Source organism: Antedon bifida, chromosome 2 (assembly GCF_963402885.1).
Source record: "Antedon bifida chromosome 2, ecAntBifi1.1, whole genome shotgun sequence".
Lineage (NCBI taxonomy): Eukaryota > Metazoa > Echinodermata > Crinoidea > Comatulida > Antedonidae > Antedon > Antedon bifida.
The window spans coordinates 27,723,836-27,748,669 of NC_136227.1; the positions used below are offsets into that span (position 1 = coordinate 27,723,836).

General features: G+C 31.7%; 1 protein-coding gene across 1 annotated transcript in view; it reads left to right on the forward strand.

Moving 5' to 3' along the window:
• LOC144858900 (nitric oxide synthase-like protein) overlaps positions 1–24,834 on the forward strand; it is a 67,024-nt gene that overhangs the window by 10,772 nt on the left and 31,418 nt on the right. Inside the window, exons 2-5 of the mRNA XM_078715040.1 lie at positions 3,509–3,651; positions 3,940–4,102; positions 10,786–10,877; positions 14,805–14,946. Of these exons, the coding sequence (XP_078571166.1) occupies positions 3,509–3,651; positions 3,940–4,102; positions 10,786–10,877; positions 14,805–14,946 (540 nt within the window). The remainder of the gene's footprint in view (positions 1–3,508; positions 3,652–3,939; positions 4,103–10,785; positions 10,878–14,804; positions 14,947–24,834) is intronic.

A 24,834-nucleotide genomic window follows, 5' to 3' on the forward strand; every position in this document is an offset into this window, starting at 1 on the left:
ATGTATAAACAGATTTCAACAGTAAATGTGACATTGATTGTATAATGTTTCTATTTTTTAAATGCTTCTACATGTTATCGTACTCGTTATATATACTTGATACAATTATTGATCTTTAACTTGTTTTTATCTTAACGCATGATTTACGTTCAACATCCTTACCCTTGATTTTACTATAGTAAACAACACAATGTATTTAATTTACGTCGCGTGTTGTTTCAGGCTTTCGTTACATTATATGCACATTAGAAGAGTGGAAAGGGTCACTATTGTAATACGTTAATGATATATAAATTACTATAATTACTCTTATTAGGTAATAACGTATAATTACAAGGCTTGATTTTCACGAACGCTCTGCTTAGTTTTCATAAACATAAACGATCGCAAAACTACTTCATTTTCTAGCGAATTTTCGGGTTTTACGCAATTTAAAGAAAATCTTCTTTACCATGCTATAATTTTGTGAATATCATTAAAACAGAAAGGTTGATTTTCTTATTGGTTAAACATTAAAAAACTCTAGTAAAGCAATGACTTTAAATATTTAACGTATTGTGTCGGTATTTCATTTCCATAAACCATTTTTAGAGACCGAAAGACTCCACTGAATAGGGGTTGGCCGTAGTGTAAAAATACTATTGTCCCTCATTGCGTTTTATAGAAAAGGTGGGGTTCTACTGCAGGGTTCTAATGTAAATGAAAACTTTCAAGATTCAAGATTCAAGAAACATTTATTGACCATATTTTAGCATAACATTAACAATGGTTAGCATATAATATATATAGTCGAGAGACTACAAAAGGCCCGATGGGCCTGTCGCTGTAGTCCCTCTTTACATTATACAAGTAAACATACAAATACAAATAATAATAATAATACAACACTTAGGCTAATCTTAATTAGCCGTTACGTACATTATATCAGTAAAAAAAAAGAAAAAAAGAATACAGTATCTTAATTAATTAGGTAACCATCTGAGGTATACTTTAATAAAAGATATTCTTTAATGGACCTTTTTAAACTTTTTCCATGCTTATGATATGTGTAATAAATTTATGGGAAAATAATTTGATTAATTTGGTTTTATAAACAATTATATTTCTTATTTTGTTTCATTATGTTTGTGCAACTTGTAAATGGTCTCAAAGCACATAAACGCTATGTTCCTCTGTAAGATACTAAGATACATGTTTTTGCTCTGTGAATTTGAAATACAATTTAAAATGTATTATAAAAGAGAAGAATAAGAAAAAAAAGTCTTTCAAAAATACAAGATCTTTGTAACTCTTCTTAAATCGTTGGCGGCGCTCTTCCGACACAAAGTTTAAATTATTTTATTCATCTACTAACTTGCAGTTTATGCATTTATTTATCTTAGAAATGAAATTAAGTAGATGTCCATACGTTTAACGATAAACTACTAAGACAGAATTTATCTCAATAATAACTACATTAATTGATTTGATGTAAATTATACTTTAAGGGATACAACGTTTCAATTACTTTCGATACATAGAGTCCAGGGTGTCTTTTGCATTCATTTGTATTAGGATATATACATAACATTTACATACAAAATACTAGATATAGATTCTCTGTGGACAGAGAGTATCTCTGAGGACGTCATGTCCACTGATGTTGCACGTAGCTTTGATTTCTCAGGCATTTGATTGGCGAATTTTGATTTACTGTTTCGTTTGTGAATTAATCTCGGCAATAATAATTTACAGGAGGAGATAAAGAATATAAATCTATATAAACTCGTGGCGTGGTATATTTGAGTAATTTGATTAAGTCTGAAACATGTAATGTTCACCTTCGAGTTAGTTAACCAATGACGTGTTTTAACAATATTTCTTTCCTTACGGGAGAACATTAATTGTGTAAAACCATTGTTTCTTTTTAAAATAAACTCTCTTGCGAAAAGTTTCTAATAGTTGATTTAAATTTGTTTAGATTTCAAATTATTTTATCCAAACAACAGTCGTATAATATGTATATTTTTCAAGTAGCTCAACAATAATTCGCGGTACACCACGTACATATAGTTCTGAAAAGAATTGTTAAGTTTCTCGACGTTTCGATCAGTATAGGCTTATACTATAATCATCCTCTCAGGAGTGAGAAGAAAAACTTACTAAAGATGTATTGTCCACCAAAAACGTTTATTATCTATGTAGTTTTTTAGTCATATTCTCCTGGTTACCATCTACTAAGGTACTTTATTACATTTGTATCGTTACGTTCTGTATAAATCTAATAAACATGTCTGAGAACATGACTTTGTCACCGCTAGTAATTGACGTTTGTGACGTCGCACATTTCTCGAAATAGGCTACAGTAATAACACTTTCCACATCCTGTGAAATCTACAAGTTGCGCGTAGGCCCATAGTACTTAAATCAATATTGCATACTAGAAGTATACGATGTTGGCGGTAATTAATATTGCCTGCAAATACTGAAGGATGTAACAACAACATAGATAGTCTGCTGGGTAACATCAAAGAACCTCTTGGCATACCGAAAGCCGTGTGTATTTATATCCTGGTTTATTGCTACACATTTTAAATGGTTGTTGTTTGCTAGCCATAAAAACAACTTGGCGCATTCCGGGTTTTTTTTTGGGAGGTAGGATAGTTTGTATTTGAGTGAGCGGGAAATATGAAAGAGGATAAGGCAGCATTGAGAGAGTAATGGTAGGGCGAGGTTTAGTACTGTACTTTATGTGTTCAGTCGCTGAACGACTTAGAAAGGCTTTTCAGAAAAAAAAGTGTCGGAAGTTGTAGAATGAGGATAGTAAATGCACACACGGATCGTTACAATTACTCATTCTGCTCAGCTGGGATGAGAGAGTATTTAAAGTATCTTTCTTTCAGTAGTCATGTGCATTGTAATTTCCATTTTTTGGACAATAAAGACAGTTTATATTGAATTAATAACCTACAGTTATGGACGTTTTATGCAAATGTGTCTAAATCCTATTTTAGCCCTTTTCTTCAGTAACTTTTAATAAGAATATGTGTGCAATGTAAATAAGATGGACATCAGGTTTTTTTTTTAAATGTGGATTCACGTTATGATTATATCTCTAATTTAAGAAAGATGATTTGTGTCATAATAACACATCATTTTTGTACTCTCCTTTCGATTAAATCACGTATAATAATTTATAAAAAATTGTGAGAAATAAAATTAAAGGTGAACCTACAACTACGACCTATGTTGTTGGTAATCAAACATAGACATATAAAGTCCTAATTATACGTTTGGTTATATATTGTGCTCGTATATGAAACGCCAAGCAAAACAAAATACAACAAAGTGTGACTTAGTTTTCAATATACGTGTTGTTCTATGACTTACTTGCTGTTTTATTAGGAGTTTTTAACAGTCACATAAATGCAGTCTCTTGTAGAAGTTTATATCAGTTAGATTTTCAGAATAAGAACACAATATATGAGATGTTTGGATTAAATATATCGGTTATTTTTTTCTTTTTAAGACGGTTCATTGTACTGAAAAACAATGCTGGGGATCTGTGATGTTTCCCCCTGCCAAGCGACCAATTGGAACTCTGCGACCACAATCGGAGGTTCTCAGCCACGCCACCGATTTTATCAACCAATACTATACACACATTAAAAGGTAATGGTTATTTAATATCAAGTTAGCATGTTATTAAAAACGAAGTTGAGATTCAACATGTCACTTATGATACTTAAGATACTATGATACAAATATTGTAGTATTGGAGATATAGCACTGAGAATCGTGTACATTATTTAGGTCTAATACTATTTTAACCATGTATTTAGGCCTACATTGATTTCAGATGATTAAAAGAGTAGAGTAGTAAACATTAATTAATATTGAATAATGATTATTCTAGATATATATATAATATATTGGTACCTTATTACGCTTGTTTTACAGGAATGGAACGCCAGCTCACAAGAAACGATTAACCGAAGTGCAGACAAGTATTGAGAAAACTGGAACCTACAATCTCACCGAAACAGAGCTTATGCTTGGAGCCAAGACAGCCTGGAGAAATGCACCTAGATGCATTGGTAGAATTCAGTGGACAAAACTGCAGGTAAATATTAAGTGAATGCCTAGGCCCTACCGTTGTGTAGTGGCTTCATTGGTCATTGTTAAGTATCCATGAATCAGGAATTTTAACCATTTTATTCATTATATCTATTCAGACAAACAGAGAATTGAACAATATAGATTAGTTTGACGACCTACGCAATTGTCGTGGTATTTGTATAAAAAAAAAAAAAAAAATGTAATTTGCAAAAAAAGAATGAATCGTGCTTAACCACCCGGTCATTAGTTACTATCTTACAGACAATTGAAAGTCAATTAATTGTGTGGTCTTGTTGTACTCATGATAATAGAGATAAACTTCTACTACTTTCGATTTGCGAAAACTTCGGTGCTGTGCACTAAATTATGTCGACCGTCGCCTGGACATGTCGAGGAATAGGATGATGTCCCACATGACACACAATGAATTAACATGACGTAACTAATTTCATGGTCCTACTGTACGTCATCGCAAATCGATATCCGTATTGATCATAAAGATAGGATAGCCGAAGCCGGTTTTCTTATATATCTATATGCACTAATGGTAGTACTGTACTTACAGCCAAAGATAGTACATAATAGCAAAACGTGATTTTCACCATGGTCGTGATTACAAGTTAGTTGAGTGTTGAACAATTGCAATATAGAATCTGCGTAAAGATAATAATGCCATAGCTTAAGCTTCTGAAGGATAATTCTAACATCTTATAGGGGATAGATGTGTGTTAATAGACCATGTGGCGACTAGCCGGATACGTACAAACAATGAAAGTGTATCCTAATACGGATAATATTATTGACAAAATGGAAATAAAACTTCTCTACATTGTTTACGCAAACAAAAATGCGCACGATGACATTTTAAAAATTGAATTAGTTGCACACGTGTCATTATTACGCACAAACGGGTTGGTGACCCATTACACTGTCGTCCATTTTCGAGATATACTAAACTAGGATCTCCAGTCATTCTAAAAACATTCTAAAACCTGGCTACATCACTATTTTGACACATGTGAGCCCGATAAACAAACACAAAGAAACTAGTATTGGTTATAAAGTTATTTAATATGAATGGCAAGTCATTGTTGCAACATGCACGTAAAAGCAGAAAATAAAAAAGGAACATTTGTATGCTCTCAAAGGGCCAACACAGTTGGCAACGAAGGGGCTCAAATTAAATGCAGGTAGAATTGATGACAAGCCATTCAGATCCACTATATCATAATTAGAGAAGATTCTCTTTTGAAAAGAGATCTTGTTGATTGAAGCCACTCTAATAAATATCAAAAGGATAATTTTAATTATGAAAGCTTATTTCGATAATATTTTGATCGCTAGCAATTAATCTTAATTTTGAAGTGAATTATCGGGCTTTTTTTATTCTTAGAATAAAGAATTAACAAAACCTATAAAAGTAAACTTCAATCAATGTCTAATATGTTTTATCGGAATCATCCGCCTCGATAGATTCTGCACGATATGTACATAGTACAATCAGATTTCTTTTTAACAGCCTAGTAGAGCATCCGATAATACAAAACATACACGCAAATGTATGAAGCAAAAGGCACAACTTACCGTTGTTGCGATGATTGCTTTTCATACATAAATTTCTATTGTTGGACATCGCTTTTAAAAAAGATTGACAACACTTAGACTTAGGAATTATTTACTTTTATAAATATAATATGGAGATTATGTCGATTAGAGATCGCAAGATAGGCCTACAACGCTTACACACAAATTGACGCGTTTCATCAGAGGCTAAACGCGTTCTTAACGGATGTGTCTGTATTCACAGAACGTTGCTTTTGTTTCACTTTAAGCTTTTTATAGAAAGTTTCATTTTATAGGCTTAGACAATTATCTAAAAACGTTAAACGCGCGCGTAGATGATGAGGTAATGTGTGAGAAAGAAATAAACAAATAAATTATCGAATACAAAATATATTTACATTACATGTAACCTTTGACATTAAGTGAGCAACAGCAGGATTGAATGAAGTATGTCAAGGCCTAATATACCAATTATATTCTGTAGACATCAGAGTTATATTCAGAAATTAGATGTCTTTAAGTACAAGCTAAATTGTTATTTCTAGACCCCATTTTCTCATACAATTTGCGTTATGCAGATAAGCTACCGAAGTCTTTAACCTACATAGAGACAGTAAACTGCCATCTTTGTAGTCGTTTTCGTAGACTTTTAATGGAAAACCTAACCACAGTCCCTTCTGGCGATTCCAATAATTGAACCTAATATCTTTGAAACTGAACGTTTCAATTATGTTTCAAGATTTAAGTCATAATAAAGACAGTTTATATACAATATTGCATTCAATAAATGACACCTAAAAATAATATATAGGCTTAATTTATTAGTGCACTAAGAAAAAGTAAAGTACAATGAGGTGTGTGCATCTGTTTTTAATATAGTAGTGGTAGTAATGATGAGTAATATGCACTATAATTATAAATATAAACATCATTTTTAATCAAACATAAAGCGACCTACTTTTTCTTGTATTTAAATGTTCTTGTCTATATTATCACTAATCGATAAATGAAAAAAAAAATTAAAACATAATATTTCATAATACAAATTATGATTTAGTTCTTTAGGGTGTTTTTTTTTTATAGAAAAGCACATCTACTTATATTAGTCTAGTCTGGGAGCGTGCAAAACATTACTGTTTTCACGATGAATAAGTCGAAGAACCAGCGACATAAAAACGTACGTTTTACGAGTTTAAGCTTAGTTCCCACTAGCGACGCAACGCAAGGAAGTAACGCAACGTAAGTGATTTGACCAATCACAAGCGATGGATTATTCGAACAGTGGCTTGTCATTGGTCAACTCGCTTGCGTTGCGCCTACGTCCCTGCGTTGCGTCTCTAGTGGGAACCACGCTTTATTCAAACGGATAATCAAAGAGATTTTTTTTAATTTTCGGTTGATATTAACTTGTTTCGTGCATTATCTTCTTTCACTCCAACGATTGAAGCTAAATCAACGCTTATGGCTTTTTGTAAAAATTGTGAAAATTCTGTTCGACGCGGTAAATAATGCACGATCGAAATCCAATCGTGCGCCATCCATATTACTGCTCGGCTCCCAAGATCAACATTTTTTTGTTTTTATTTCATCATATAAGACATTACAACGGAAAACATAATACAATTAAAATCAACAAGATCAACATTTTTGGTTTGTTATGGTACTGTTATTTATTATCCTTACAATGATTGCATAAACTTACAGATATGAATGATCTAATAAATTCAAATTAAACATTCCTTCTGAACTGTGTAAGTCATTATAATTGAGTCAGAAATTTGATACGATTGTTAATGTATTGGTAATTCTTCAGACTAATTACTCTAGACTAGACTTGTTAAGTCTTGGATGTACCCGGGCTTATAGCAGATCATTTAACATTATCTGCAGAATGGTAACTTTCTAGCATAATAGGCTCATAAGGCAATGACTGCTTAATACCTATAAAGGGTTTGTTGAACTAAAAGTGTCGCAACATTTTTCTGTTATGTAAAGTTTATCACACAGTAGGCCTAACATACACACAAACACATCATTGTAATTAATTCTGCAACGCATTATTGATACAATAATGCATAACAATGGTTTGTTTCCAAGTAGATTGCCGCTGTTAGTGTAATTACGGTTCAGTTTCTTGTCTCTTGAATGGATTACAGGGAACTTCCAAATTCGCATGATTCTTTATCCGTTCTATGGAGTGGACTCCCAAGCATACTACTTTAATTAATTCGTCAAAACATTATTGGTTAATAATACATGAATCATTTTTTTGCTAATGCACTATTTTAGCAACTTAGACCCTCGCGATGAAAAATGTCAAAATTTGTGGCGCCATTTCAAAAATAATTTTTTTTCGCTGTTTTTTTTATAAACCTTTGTAGGTCTCTTTAGCATTAGGAAAATACTTTTAAAGTGACAATAACATATCTTGTAGGTCTATCATGAAGCACACAAGTCAGTAAAATTCTGTAAGAAGCAACAATTTGTTTAGGGCCTACCAGGGAAAAGTAAACTTTTCCTGTGCCTACTTATGCGACACATTCGTTCAGATGGAGAGACCACCTAATAAAATATAGCGTCCAATTTATCATACGATGAATATATTTTCTCATAGTTTTGGGAAAAATTCTGCATGTACAGTCATTTTGTATGCGATGTGATTTTGGTAAAGTACATCATCATGTGTTTCTAGATTTGTTTTTCTTTTATAATAGCAAGGGAAATGGTAATCATTCGTCCATAGTACATGTACACTATTAAAGTAACAATTTAATTTACTCTATTTTCTTAAACACAACAAAACCGTACGCAACATTCGATCTTTATAATAATATATACAATACAACAATGCATTAGTTTTGTGAAAGCATACTTATTCAATCAGGAAAACATAACAAAAAATCTCGTTCGATTCTTTAAAGGAAAGATTAACTTTACGTGTTTTCAACATCAGTCGAAACCGGACTAAAACATGTAATCATAATTCTTCTATTCTAGATACAGTAAATTAAACGAGGAATAAAAAACGTTTTATCAGACATCGAATATGGTATTTTGTTAGTTTGACGGCTTGAACCAACTGTATTCATAACATTGCTCATATGACCAATAGGAGGCTCGTACAGATCATTTTTAAGTAATGGGATAGGAATTTTACGATCATAATATTGGTTCAAGGAACGACTAAAACTCAACCTTAATCATGTCTGTTCGCGATATTCCATCCTAAAGATGATTTTAAATTACAAACGTTTGATATGAGATATCTATGAAGATTATGTAAAATATGTCACATTTCCAAATAAATCCTGAGAATTTTGTTCATAAAAGAGTTGTAAATAACGTTGGATGTACAACAATATTGCGTTTGGTAAGCACTTTGGTTGTTAGAGGAAGCATTGAGAATCACGAATAATTCTGTGTAGGTATGAGAGTTGATCAATATCTTAGCAATAATCATATAGGTTTAGCAATTCACCCGGATAATTTGGTTTCATGAACCCGGGTAAATACCATTTTCATTGCGTATAGAATCATAATACACCGCTGGGGGCGCTATTTGTTTATACACATTGAGTATTCTCAATGTTTAAGCGTCTTTAATGGTCTTTACTCCACTTTCTTTGTGGAACATTAGAATCACTCGGTCTAAGTAGTTTCTTAAAATACATTCAATTTTCATTTTATCTAAACGATAAAAATATATTATATATTTGACCGGTAAATAATGTTTTAAAATTATTATAAACAATAATAATAATATTTAATAATTTAAATAGTAAAGATTATTTTAACACTTTCCATATTTTTAATAATCAAACATTTAAGAAAATGCTGTCATTTATCTTGTTTGTTAAATGATTCGAAATCGTTATTATTCCAGACAAGTTAGGAGATAATTACTATATTTTCAAAAGCATCGTAAATGTTACATTAATTTCGACTCATGAATTTGTTAATAGTCCTAAAATACAAGTTCTGTAAACGGAGATAAACTTCTCTGCTATAATTATAGTACTAATGACGTCATGTGTACCTGATTGTTGTTAGATTTTTAAAATGTAACACACTAATGCCCTAAATTCTGTTACCTTAATCATGTTTTGCCTAGAGGCAATAACTGAGCAAAAGTATCAGTACATCATTGTACGTTATTTGTGTCAATGTCTTGTACATTATGATGTGTGAAATCAAAGAGGGCGTCAAATAGTATTAGGCGACGAATTCACTATTCTTTCATCATTAAAATTAGTAATTCTCTTCGTTACGTGTTTAGAAGAGAATTTATATCTCATCGTAGTTGTACGACACGGTTTGGTATGCCGTGTGTTGTTATGCAAATGGGCTTGTGCAGGTGTAGTGGGAAAGGGAGTATGTTTAGTCATTCGCGGTCAACACGTCACACTGTTAAGTTCTTTACACCAGTTCGCGTTTTCCTTCTCACTATCTAATTAATTACAAAATTAATTAGATAGTGAGAAGGAAAACGCGAACTGGTGTAAAGAACTTAACAGTGTGACGTGTTGACCGCGAATGCAACGGTTATGGTAGTTGGCGTGTGTGGCCGCACCTGCCCAGAATAAATATGTTTCAAACAGATAGTTTGTTTTTGTTGGTTCTTGTATGGGGTTAACGGGGACTGAGATGAGATCCTCATTGCCTTTCTTTTGTATTATTCACTCAGTCAAAAGGTAAACTATTTTTTAAAAGAACAACCACAAACAGTCTTATGGAATCTTTCGAAATGTATAAATTAATTTGAATATGTAGGTCTATGTTGTGTGGTTTTAGTCTAAACTCAGCATCCAAATTTCGTCACTTTCTTATAAATAGTGCAGATGTGAGTTTAAGTCGGTGTTTCTAAAAGATCGTCCCAAGCAGGTACGACTTGTCTCAGCTAAATAAAACCACCTTCAATGTATGCTGGTTAATTAGAATGAAGGCATTTAAAAGACTTGCTGTTCAAGACTATAATACTTTAATAGAACTAAAGTTCATGACATGATAGTTCGTATAAAAAACTGTTAGTTACTTTTTGTTATAAGTATTCGTACTGAGTTAATGGTATTTAATGCTATAACAGGTGAGATTCAGGGTAATTTGCATATTTGTTTTGTATTCCAGGTGTTTGATGCACGAAACATCTTTACAGCACGTGAAATGTTTCAGGCAATTTGTAATCACATAAGTTACGGAACTAACAAAGGAAATCTCAGGTATGTATTACATTTTTTTAAATCATCTCCTTACGTCCTTAAATGTCTCGACCCTTGTGGTATGTTAGTAAATAAGTTTGTTTTCTGCAGCATTTTTAGATAGTTCTTACACCATTCTTACAGTAACCACTTTTGTACATACCGGTGCAACCAAACACAGGTCAAAAAGAGTGGTAATGGCACGGAAACTTATTTTTGCATTAAAATACAAAAAAATTGAAGAGCAAAAATACTTTGAACTCATATAAACGGGGGAGGCATAACTTACTCGTACATTACTCGTTTTACCGTTGGCAAAATTGCAACTGATGACATGGCAATTGCGACTCGATTGATATACGTAAAGTGATGTACGCAGGTCACGTGTGTCATGTTTGCTAGTTTATCCAATTAGGTTGAGTTGAACTTTATTAAACTGAAAATGTATTAGATATACCGTAATGTTACAGAAAACTAACACTTTGTGTTTTTTATCTCGTAATATTAATTGGTTTTTTTTGCCGGTTAGTGAAGTACGGTATGTCACACCCATTAGTAATCTTCTCGCCATCAATGTGCATTAAACCTTTTCCTTTTTGCGCAATGAATATTCGTGATTTAATTCAACGGTTATAAAAAATTGCGTTCGTGATACAAGCAGTTGTGAATTGTCCTTAAAGCTACAAATGTGGCCACAATTATGTCTAAAGAATAAGGTATATTGTTTGAACGTACACTTATAACATATCATTTCGTTCAATAAAATATATGTTATCCTATTCTTTAACCTGTTAAGTACTGATGCGATAGAGAACCGGTAACATTTTGGGGATTGTATTTTAGATAATCGTCAGTGACACTATTAAATGTGTTAAATAATGGCATGACTTCTACTTTGTGAATTATCAATGTCCTTAAAAAACCAATGCGTTTCGTGGATATTAACATGAAATCTATTTATTTTAGTACATATGATATACTGTTAACCCAATTGTTTTGTATAAGCTCTACATAAAAATCGATAAATGAATGATGATGATAATACGCCTTGGATCATATAACCAATAATGTGTAATACACAATGGAACAGCTTTACATCGTATTAATCAAACCAAACGCTTACTATAATAGGTTATCTTTTCAATAAATCAAAATGTGTCAATATGAAAGATGGATAAACAATGATCAACAGAATAAAAAAATAATAGAATCAAAATAAACCATTGGAGGCGCTAATTTCCTTATGTTCTAAATACAGTTTGTATGTTGTAATAAAGATTACATCTGGCGTATTTATAATCAATTTGTTACATTTCTTGGAAATTATTTCAAAATGTACTCCACTTACTTATAAGGTAGGTTTAAGAGAAGTTATTAAGAAAACCATGGACCAAATGATGTACAGTATAGACCCAATTAAAAAAAAAATAGACACAAAGCATAGACTTGTTGATAAGCAAAGAAATATACTCTAAACTTCCAGTAGGCCATATTTTGGAGCTGAAAGAGTGGAAAATGATATGCAGAAGTTATGGTATCGAACGGGTCCTCATTATGAAACAAGAATGACAATTTCATGAAAAACCATGCTGTGGAAAAGAAAATCAGATGTACGGTACTCTATATAGATGTTTTCTACAGTATGTACCTAATTATCCCATTTCCACTTATCCAATTACCAGTATACGTTTAATGAAGAAAAACGAAAGCGACATAGTTTTAGTTCATTAGAAACATGCTACTATAGCTGTAAATCTTCTCTTTAGTTATACATGTCAATTGAACTGAAATTAAAAATACGATAGAAGATAAGAAGGTTTTTGAATAGATTTGTACTTTTTTACCTCTGTCAATTGTTGAATTGCCGAAGTTGCTTTAAGCAACATACCTTGCAGTTTAGCATTGTTAGATGTTAGAATAATTAGAAATTAGAACACAGTATATGGGATGGCAATTAAGGTTAAAATCAGTAACAGTTGAAGTTATATTGCAACTTAGTTGATAACAGGCTTACGTATCAATTCTAGATTCGTGGGTTTAAATATTCTATCACAAAACATAGCTTGAAAAAAACTACAACTCCTAATGTAAAATACACTACCAATTCCTCAAGATGTATTCCCTCTCATTCCCTCTCCTCCCAAAAAGAAACATGAAAATAAAAAAAAGAAAAATCGAACTTTGAATATTTTGTATCTGTAATAACGTTATTCTACCTTTGTGAATAAATATAAGTTGCTAAATTTAACCAGAAAGAGCCGTTAGTTGATTTGTTCTTTAATACAGTCTTGTCAAGTAATGTTCGATCTAATAATAGTTTTTGGTATGAATATGAATACTTAATATGTAACAGTAAATTAGCCTATTCAACAATTCAATTTGGTAGATGCTGTACCATATTTCAATATGTTTTCTATACCAAATTTGTTTGTTTGGAAGTTAGGGAATAGAAAACATTATTAGAAAAACTTGTACAATTAAATATAACTCTTTAAAATTATCTTTTAATATTGCCTGTCGTGCGTACGAAAGCTGACATCCAATATTAATTTTTTTTTTCTTCTAATGTTTAACTTCCATGTTTCATTCTATTTTGTTATTTTATATTTAACTGAAAATGATGTATTTCCAGTCCAATCATCATTTACCCATAATAGCAAGACTAATCTAAATATAAATTTACGTAAGGGCATTAGTATAATGACAATTAACCCATTAATTAGAAATATAATGTACCCACTGCTGATGTAAAGAGTAAAGAGTTTTGTAGGTAATAATGTTTTGGCCAAAAAAAATAGACGAACGCACTTTAACTAAGATTCACATAATAAAACTTGAAGTAGACTAAATTACTTCTATACTAGGAGACGTTGAACACTTTAGCAAAATTGAGATACAAGGATAATTATCTGATCGAAGGTAGGATGTTCGTCTAAATATATAACATCGACCTGACTCCCTAAGGCTAAACCTGATGCATTTTATCATTTATTTACTTATGTTTCCAGAAGTCGTTGAATCGGCCTATATAATATATAAAGAAACAGGACAATTAATCAATATAGATTTGGCATAGCACAGTTGTTCACCAAACTGGGGTGGACCCTGTATGTGCGATTAACCGTTAACAACGTTTCAAAAGCGTTATAATTGGCATCCAGTCTTTGATTCTGTCCTGTCTGTTTCCTAACCGAATTCTGATTCAACAAGCTAATACCAAACGGTTATGTACTATGAATCAGCTGATATAGTATTACACCATTCTGTATGGACAAAGGCATTTCATTAATCATTGTGAAATAATGAAACAATCTAAAACGAAACTATTCAGCTAAAATAATTAAATCTCAATCAAACGTTATTTTCGTTATTAAATGAACATTATTTTTATAATACACGCTCAATGTACTTTTTCACTTCTCTGCTACGACGCCGCCGTTAGTTCTAATGATATTGACAACAAATATAGGTCAAATGTATCTCTTTATTGGAAACAAGTTAAGTCTGTATCACGTGATGATGAGGTAATTTATGATCGAATTGTAATAATTACTTATCTTAGATACAGGCCCTATGCATTTATAAATTTATTTTAATAACAAATAATTTGTGATACTATGGTATAAAAAGTCATAACGTAAGCTGAAAGTCTTTTTAAATACTTTCTCTTTTGAATTTTTCTGAATTTACGCCTAGAAAAGTTACCTGTCTGTAACTTTTTTTGGCCTACTCAAGAGTGTTTTTTTTCAAAGACCTAACCAATGACAAAGTAAGGTATCATGCCATTTTTCAAAGTGGACCGCTGCAGTATTGGCACTAAATACATGTGCTCGATTGTGTTGTTTGTTATAGACAAATTCTTATTCATATTTGATTCCTATTTCACATAATATAATCATTTAGCATTATATATGGAGTTATTACTAAACCGATATCATCCATTCATAGGTCAGCAATTACAGTGTTTCCAAATCGAACAGATGGTAAACATGATTTCCGAGTCTGGAACCCCCAGCTCATTAGCTACGCAGGTTATAGGAACCCGGATGGATCGGTGACCGGTGACCCATCAACAGTTGAGTTCACTGCAGTAAGTTAAATAATAATTTGTTTTTGTTCACATTTGTGTTATCTTCAGTTTATCTATGTTTTATTTGTTTTATCGTCTTATTATTGTTATGATCTTGTTTATCTATCTTACCTCACGTTGCATGAATGAAATGTGTATATATAACAATTATTAATAATAGTTTGTAGATGAATTGTTGGATGTTTTTTTTCATAATATTTAGTCTTAATGGTTTTAATTGGGTATAATATAACAATGTGTAGTATTTGGTATATTGGTATTTTTGGTATACTTTATAGTCATGAATGTTGCATTTTAGAGCTTACCGACTTCAGGATTTTATAATAGGCCTACTCCAAATTGTTTATAAAAATTACGGTACCACTGACTACAGAGATCTAGATCTAGGTTAAACCAATGTTCCACTCTAAATATAAACATATTTGTAGGCCTATCACCTGTTTTATCTATCAATAATTGTTCGTTAAATTGATTTTGTGTTTCCAATTTGTAAACAATTGTGTATAAAAATGTTGCAGGCAACTAGGACTTTTATGTCTTGGAGCGACAAGCAATCATATTTGTTAAACATAAACTATCTGTTCAAATATCGCTTCCGTTTGTCATCTTTAATCAGTTTTAGAAGAAAGACAGCGGCAGATATAAAGCACATTTATCAGATGGCAATTGAAAAGAAAACATGCCGTACCATTTATTTGGTCATAGAGTCATTGTAATAACGCGTGGAATTGAAGCCGCCGCTTTGAATGTTTCTAAAAAACATTGCAATTCCTTTGATCCTTGATTGATTGTATATAATGAAACATAGCATTAAAACACGGTAAAGTGCGTTTTGTTGATGCAACAATAGAAAGATAAAATTGAGTGCAGAAGGTGACATTAGGTTAGATAGATAGATTGATAGATAATGATGTGAGAAGAAATATAGAGAAAGATATGATCAAAACACTACTGTGCTTGTTTTAGTGCATTTATTGTTTTCTTGTTATTAGACGCAAAAAGCTAAAAACTGAATTTCCAAAATGTTCATAATGTTCGTAAAATAGAAAAGCTATTGGATTGATTAAGCATGCGCAGATGTTCGTTGCTTCCTTTTGTTTTTGTTCTACATATTGAATCCGTGGATCTTCACATGCCAACCCAGAGAGCTTTACCACAGTGCCGTTTAGCTAGGCACCCGATTATGTAACTGTCACTAGAAGCTATCTAGACTTGTCTAACTGACTTGCAATAGTCAATTAGACTTGTATAACTGACTTGAAATAGTCAGTTAGATAGTATCTAGTGACAGCTGCAGAAACGCGTAAACTAGGCAAAATGTCTTTTTCCAAAAGCTAAAAAGGTATAGAACACCCAACCTACCTCCTTGATATTAATGTCATCTATGTTATAATAGTAAACCTACGACTAAATGAGAGATAACTCTACTCTTAATTCTAACTAACTAACCTTTTAAAACTAACACTAAATTATGCACAAGCTATGACGCTTTTATTAAAGACTGACAATGTGTAAATTTGGTGTCTACATTCTCAAATAAAAGAAAATTCGTAATTGTCTTCATTTCAGAATGTCAAAACTCATCAAGTCTATATGATTGTTTAGTCTACCCACGCATGTTTATGAAAACATAAAACAATAATTATTCTCATTATTAAACCATTCATAATATAGATGTTCATTTCTTACTAGGTTCATTGTGTAGAAATGTGAATTCAGCAATTAGAATAGTATTTTTCATCTATAAATAAACTCAAAATGTAACTTAAATGAAGTGTTCATCTAGGTCAATTATTGTTTTAAAAAATATAATATACCTGTTAGGAATGTTAAGGCCCATTTACACTAGAACGATAACGTTCGACGATAAATAGATAATGCATTTTTCATGCATAAAACAAAAGAAGTCTAACAAGTTTCCATCCTATAACCATCTATGTATGCTTTGATTAAAATTACATTTTAAATGTATACAATGTAGGCCAAAATGTAATTCTTCTGAAGAAGTTCTGGTTTGCATGATCAGTCCATCTGGAGACAAATGCCTGACTCTTTTTATTTGTAAACTTTAACATGGTAATCCACATTATTATGTCTACATTTCTAACCATCGTCTATTGTAAAAGAATTTGAATTCAAAATTGATATCTTTTTACTCATTATTAATTCAACGTTGACATTTCTCTATTCAATTTGTTAGCTTTCCAAGCACACTAATTAATAGCTTCTATCAATCCACTTCTGATATCTTTTGTATTTTATAAGTATGTCCCATTTTCCACCTTATTTACAATAAACATGATGTGATATTATGTAGTATGGTGAAGATTATGGCCATTTGGTCAATAATGACATGTATTTGGCTAAGCTTCTTCTGATATATCTTCAAGTTCTTCCATTGTCCTCAACACGTGGTCAATGCCTTAGTTTTATTTACTTACGTTTTTACCCACCCTTTCTCTCAGTATTCATCGACACCCATGTACTATTATACTAGTATAGTACCACTATTTCTCTTTGAGATTTATCTCAGTTATGGAGTTATTATCATTTTTGTCTAAAACTTCAAATCTCAATATTAGCAGAAACTATTATTTTTACCTACAAAATGTATTAATTACTACTATATTATTAACAATCTGTCGAACATCTCGCTTGCAGAACACGATTTTTTTTTAAGAGGATATGCAGTATTGCGTCTCAGGAGGATAACCATGGGATGACCATGCTGTCAGATACTGTGCGTTGTTTATTGTCGACAGACATGATACCGTAGTTTTATCGGGTTGAGAATTGTGTGAATTTATCTATACCTTGTCTGTGGCAACTTTCTGAGATTCAAACTATTAATTAATATTCAATTTTAGAATTATCGAATGCTTTCTAAAAGGTATCACTACACTGTATTAGTAAACCTGTACGATAATGATAATTGAAAGATGATCCTTTGTATTAATGGGTTCTTCCTATACTTACGATGACACCTGTTTTTCGGTCAATATGCGTTTGTTTTGGTCACTTATTACCACTTAGTTATTGGTCACGTCTATTCTTATTCTATTTATATTGGACTTAGGATTTCCTCTGGAGAAGGATGATATGGTCCCTTGGGAGTAAATTCTGGCTTTTAATGCGCATTAAAACGAAAAAGAGTATTGATCAAGGCTTAGATTTGTACTGCCTTTCCGAGGTGAGAATCGAAAGTGTATTGAGCGTTATTTGATTACGATAGAATAAAGTGAAGAATGCACAAGATGTGCAGTGTTATAGGAGATAGTTATTAGAGACGACGGTTGTAAAGGTCTCCATTTCCAACATTGATTATGCTATCTTTTTGCATGTGCAACCGTTTCCGTCCCTTACTTTACTAATTGCCCTAGGGAATTCCACAAACGAATATCAGGTAATAGAAAAATCGTTATTTTTCGCGTCAAATGACACCTCAAGTTGTGAAGTAGGGTAATCAGTTGGAATTGAGAGTGATCAATATTAATAGATAGGGCAGTGAAAATTAAGACATCATTATTATTGAACATCAATATTCTTTAAGCTTTGTTGTACTTATGAGTTTATCAATTATTAATCATTTTTGTCTTGTATTGATACGAAATTAATGTTTATACTTTTCAAGACAATGTCATCTAAACCTTGTGTCTGTGCCCATCAGAATTATTAAGTATTATTACATTCATTCTATAGCTATTACCGACGTACCTTCATTATTACCCAGTGTAGTTGCATGTATATTCTGTGAAGATGAGGAAATATTTTTTAAAAAGAGAGAATGACTCTTAGACGCGGTAGCTGCAGGTAGTCGAGTGCGCGACGTGAAAACAAAATGTCGCTATTTATAGAGACACGCCCTTCCATTACCATTTTGGTTTCAATTTCAAGTAAGATTTTACCTTTTTACCTTCAACGCGCTGCAACAGCGCCATCAACAGATCGATACACCTTCATTGATAAAAACCAATGACAGATAAATAGGCTTATATATAAAAAACATAAAACATTAATGACAAAAATCTACAAACATCATCTGTAAGAACCCAGATATTTTGACAGCCTTAATTGATTAAATAACTCTACTGCTACGGGGATAGACTTAATCGTCTCATCAACTCATAATTGAAATCCAGTCGTCTGCATTACATTGACCAACACAAGTAATCTTGAAAATCCCTCAAAATCATTAAAACAAATGGAACGACTAGATTGTATTCATATTGTAGAAACTGGAATAAACTTGGATCAGTGACTTTGATATTCTGCTTTTATTTGTGGAATATTTATCATCTAAATCTGTTTTATGAACGCCAATTTATTCATAAACACACAGTTTGTACTGAACTCTGTTTGGATTAAGTGTGAATTTGCGAATGATCTTTAATATTTTTACGCGTTGTTATTTTTAGTCACGTGATCAGTTAGCATTAGACCATGCCGTTATTTTTTGTTGTGTATGTATGTTTTAGTAGAGGCGTCTTTATAAATGTTTACGTATAGACGATAACATGATCACGTCAGAACATAGAAGATGATTTTAAAATTACAGACGAGGATAAAAAAGTGTTCAATTATGATAATTTTGATTAGTTAAAGATCTATTGTCTCCCAAAACATGAAAACAAATTTATTTCGGTTATAATTCAATTCTTTTATTGACTTCCACCGTACTGTATTAGACACATAGAAAACAAATAAAGCATAGAAAAAAAAATCTAAAAATGTTTACACAAAAAATATATAAAATATATATATAAAAAAAGATATAAAAAGAGACAAATATAAACAGTTAAATCTAACAAAAATCCCATTATAAAATTCTACTCTATTTTTTTTTTGGTTTACGGTTTTATAAGGTAAATGATTTTGTTAGTGCAGTTTATATAAAAGGGAATAACTATTATGTGACATTAAAATTTCCATTCAATTAAGTTAATTACCAATCATCAGAACTTCAATATTGATCGTCGCTGTACGAATCAGCATCCGAAGTTAATGAACTTTGAACTTTTATAAAAAAAAATATGAGTAAATACATTATTTTGTAATCATCTTTATGTTGACAAGTTGATGAAGCAATAAGAATATCGATCTTTCAATTTTATATTTTTAATGTAATTTGATTATTAATCAATTCAATTATATAACATGAAAATATAATTATAAGTAAAGTTACTGTTTAAATTGAAAAACTTATAATATTTAGTATCAACACACCTTTACAACACAACAACAGACACAAAACAAACAAAAAAAAGAAATTTACAATCACTTTTCAACCGTTTGTCTTTTATGCGTTTGAATCAAATTCTATAAAAAATATTTGTAGAAATTAAACGTTATATTTTAGCAATGAATGATCCATCGTACGTTTATGAGCACATCGTTTAACGCCAAAAGCATTTGCGATATACATATCAATAAAAGTATATCTCTTCGGGGTAATTATTATTAAATCCTTGTTCCAATGAAAGTCATTTGTTTTATGAGTTTTTTTTTATTTAGCTAACTATTGTCATACTAAATTCAGGGCTGGTTCACGCTATGTCAATTTTAACGCGTTTGTGTAGAGTGTAGCTAATCGTACTTATCATACAGGAATATATAATAAAGTAATTTCCCATGCTAAACTTGTAGTACTCGGACGAATAATCGACTTGATCAATGATGGTCCCTCAAATACATTGAGCACTATACAATATGTCCCTATTTAAATACAGTAGAACCCCTTCGTTGGGACACCCCTACGCTACGGCCAACACCTATTCAAGAGACACCTCTCTATTCGTGGGTCACCTTCTCCTAAAACAAATGAATATACAGTATATTGTTAACACTTATGGCCAACACCTATTTACGGGACACCTCCTAAAACACATGAATGTACAGTATATTGTAAACACGACAGCCAAAACCTATTCAAGAAAGGAACGCCCTGAAGAGTTATCTATGTACACCGTTTGAATTGTTTAGAACCCTGCGTGTCCAAAATATATGCGGTCAGGTACTATCGCATGCGAGTAAAGCCCCTGAAAAGTTTCGGGTAATAAATGCATGTAACACCTAGCCTATTTACGTTTCTGTGCGTCTGATAGCCAGAATCCATAATTACCGGGCGGTATTTTCACCAAATCGAATCTGTTTCAATCCTGAGCGGATTTCCGCTCAACCACCCGACCGCTCAACCGCCCATCCGCTTCGCGTTCTGTGTAAATGATCATAAGAAATAACATAGATTCTATTTTGGCGTTTTCCGCTTACCATTACCGTTACCGCTCTTCTTACCATAAGAAGAGGATTTTAATGAAAGTGCTCATATACCCTCTGGTTTGATTCATGAGGTAAAACGTATAACGCGTCACGTTATTCGTCTGTTTTAATATCAATAAACGAATTGACAGTCTCTCTCGATATAAGCAATCAAATAATATGAACATTTTTATTGTTTTGATACAGTAATATTGACATACATTAAAACTTTAATCATTCTAGTAAAAGGAAAAGTGTAATAGTTCAACAAATAACTTTTTAATCATTAAAATATAGATAATTTGGTAAAAACCATACAGTAAGTCGAACTTATTTCGTATTAATTTTTCTTTTGCTGTTGGCTCTACCTCTTCCAACCATCGGTCATCGTGGAATAATTCTCGCTATCGCATGCCGCAATCTCTTCATTTGCACCTCACTCCATGCGATCTCATGTGATTTCCATTTCCATTCTATTGTGGAAGTTAGCAAGAACATTTGCGTATACAAAAGTTGAAAAAGACATACCTCTTCGCCAACGGTGGCGCAGTATTTAATTAAACCTGATTTTATATTAAAATCTATAATAGCCCATTTTTATTGAAAGTTTGCTAGCTTAGAACATCTAATACCATATTATTGTGTTCGATCTAGTTGTTCATAGTCACGCACTAGCAATTATAATACACTTAGTATATTTTCATTTTTAGAAATATCATCAAATACATTGTTGTTTTGCGTGTGAATGATACATTTTATTTACGTACATACGAGTTTTTCGATTAAAACTAATGTTTTGATAATTACCAAACATTAGAGACAAAGCGTGGATAATTTACACTCACTAGCATTTCAGACGACCCAAGATGTACAATAATTACCTTAGGTAATTAGGCAATTATCTACTCTTTTCTTCTTTAAAATAACGGTACATAATTATGCCATTCCGTGTTTATCGTATTTCTGAAAGCACCTTTCTCGCCCTAAATTTTCACGACCCTAAACTTTTAAAATTTGGAGTTTGTGGTTGTTCTATAAAAATGAATTTTGTTTTGTTTGGTCAGATATGGACTAACCTACCGCCGAATTCATAATATTTACAAAATCTGCGCTTTAGAAATCATGTGACTGTTTATATTGTTCTTCCATCTGTATCAGATATATTAAACCGAGGTATAGTATATTAAGCGTGCGTTTACACTCTTATAATGTTTTTTTGGCCATCACATTTGACATTCCTAACTCTCATCCTGGCTTCCAAATAAAACCATATCTAATACATTAGATTGTAGGCCTTCTTCAAACAACCTTGTGTTCTAAAAATCTAAAAGATCTTATTCTGAAACAATTTGATTTGTAGTCTAACGGTCCACAAGCTATCGAGCTATATTTGATAATGGCTGTATGGTCTGACGTTTGGTCAATTTAGTTTTATTCTTCCGAGTCATTTATAGTAGTATTCCTTTGGCTTAATGGCCTGAGCATTCGTACTTACAGCAACGTGGTGAGCGTCCTTATTTTCATATCGGATTTTACCGTAATCTAATATAGTAACATCATCAGTGGACGCGCTCATCCTAGCTGATTCGTGCCAGTACCATCAACTATTTGAGCGCGTGCTGATAGGAACTAGGCGACCAATAGGCAACTGAAGTAATTTCAACAGGGCAAGAACTTCGCACAATGGCCGCATAAATCAAATATTTTGTATACAGTTTTATCAAATAAGTTATCAAAAGTTCATTCTATTCTAATGATGAAACATTATTAATAAGTTTGATCTGTCGGTAATCACATACCGTTACCTAATTTGCTAAAACTCAAAATGGCGGCTACAGTATTTACAATTAACAACAATTTTCTCTTAAACCATTATGGGACACTTCATCAAGTACCGTAATAAAAGATATTAGGCTTTTTGTTAGCGGTGCTAACCATTTGAATTGAACGACTTATACCATGCAAATCCGTAACCCTTTAATTAAGTCGATCGTATATATAAAAATTGTTTTATAGTTGATTTTTATTCCTTTTTTTTTTATAAATGTCAGCATTGAAACAATATAAGTTCACTAAAACGGTGATGTTTAGCCAGAAGAAAAATTCAGTTACATTCTGAAAATAGAAGTTGACAATAAATTGAGTTTATACGATGAACATAAGTACATTAAAACGTAAAACAATGCGTCACAATGTTGCGTTATCCCAGTTCTCGATCTTTTGTTTTTGACTGTTTAAATTACCCATGGTAGTTAAATTAACTAAAACTATCTTATTCCCAATGGCTATGTTACATCTGGTGTACGTTCTAATTAAAAATGACATGCGATTTATTACATTACGTGAATGTAATTATAAAATGATTTGAGGATTCAAGATATAACATTTATTCAACGATTGTATTCGGATTTTTTTTTCTTTAGCTGAGAAAATAAAATTAGAATATTTTTTCATAAGTATGCAAGAAAACAAATAAAACAACCATCTTATGGAAAACAGTTTGCTTCTGATGATTTGTCATAAGTTAACATAATTTGTCATAAGTTAACATAATTTGTTATAAGTTAACATAATTTGCTATAAGTTAACATAATTTGCTATAAGTTAACATAATTTGCTATAAGTTAACATAATTTGTCATAAGTTAACATAATTTGTTTATAAGTAAACATAATTTGTTTATAAGTTTACATGATTTGTCATACGTTAAACCTTATCCAATATGAGCTTTTGGTATTAAATTTTAATTACTTAAGTTATAACTTCGTGCTAACTAATTATTTTATGACTTCTGTGCTACATTTACATTAGGTAGACGTCTACCCATAAACAGTAACACCCTATACTGAAAAAGTGGACAGTCAATAACTTTTTTTTAAATTTGCTGAAGGTGTGACCATTGTTATAGTTGTTATTGTTATTATTAATAAAGCACTAAAGCTCTGTCTACACTTTTAATGATGTGCCCATATATAGACGTGATGATGTCATTCTACTACCATATATGGTAATATCACTACCATATTTGGGCACATCACATTAGTGAACTAGTTTGAAAGTGTAGTCAGATAGTGTAGTCAGTCTAAAGAAACATCGTATTAGGCGCTATAAAATACTACCGTTATTATTAATATTAGTATACTTGATGAATAACTTAACGCGTGTAATAGGCCAACTAGTTGATATAACAATAGGAATCTTGGTGGTTGTGTTACATCAACAGTAACACTTTCTTAATCGGATGATATGAAAGGCCAGAAACTAATGTTCAAAACGTAATTAAGATACGCACTGCAATAGTATATTACATGACGTTGTATTTTAATGTCTATAGATGTATTGTAATGAACTAAAACTTATACTCTTCTCAAAACTATTAAACACTCACAAACTATGACAGGTAACAATTACATTGCCAAGAGTGTTTACTATCTCAATAGTTTGTATAGACTTATTATTAGTTATATATTAATCACGTATGACAGTTAAATGTACAGTCAATGATGACCAAATTAACTACATTAACATCATCCACATGTAGATATAAATCGACATTACCTTATCAACCAGCTAAACATGACATTTCTCATGTTAAATTGATATTCGTCACAGTGCTCCAATGTATTTCTTAAG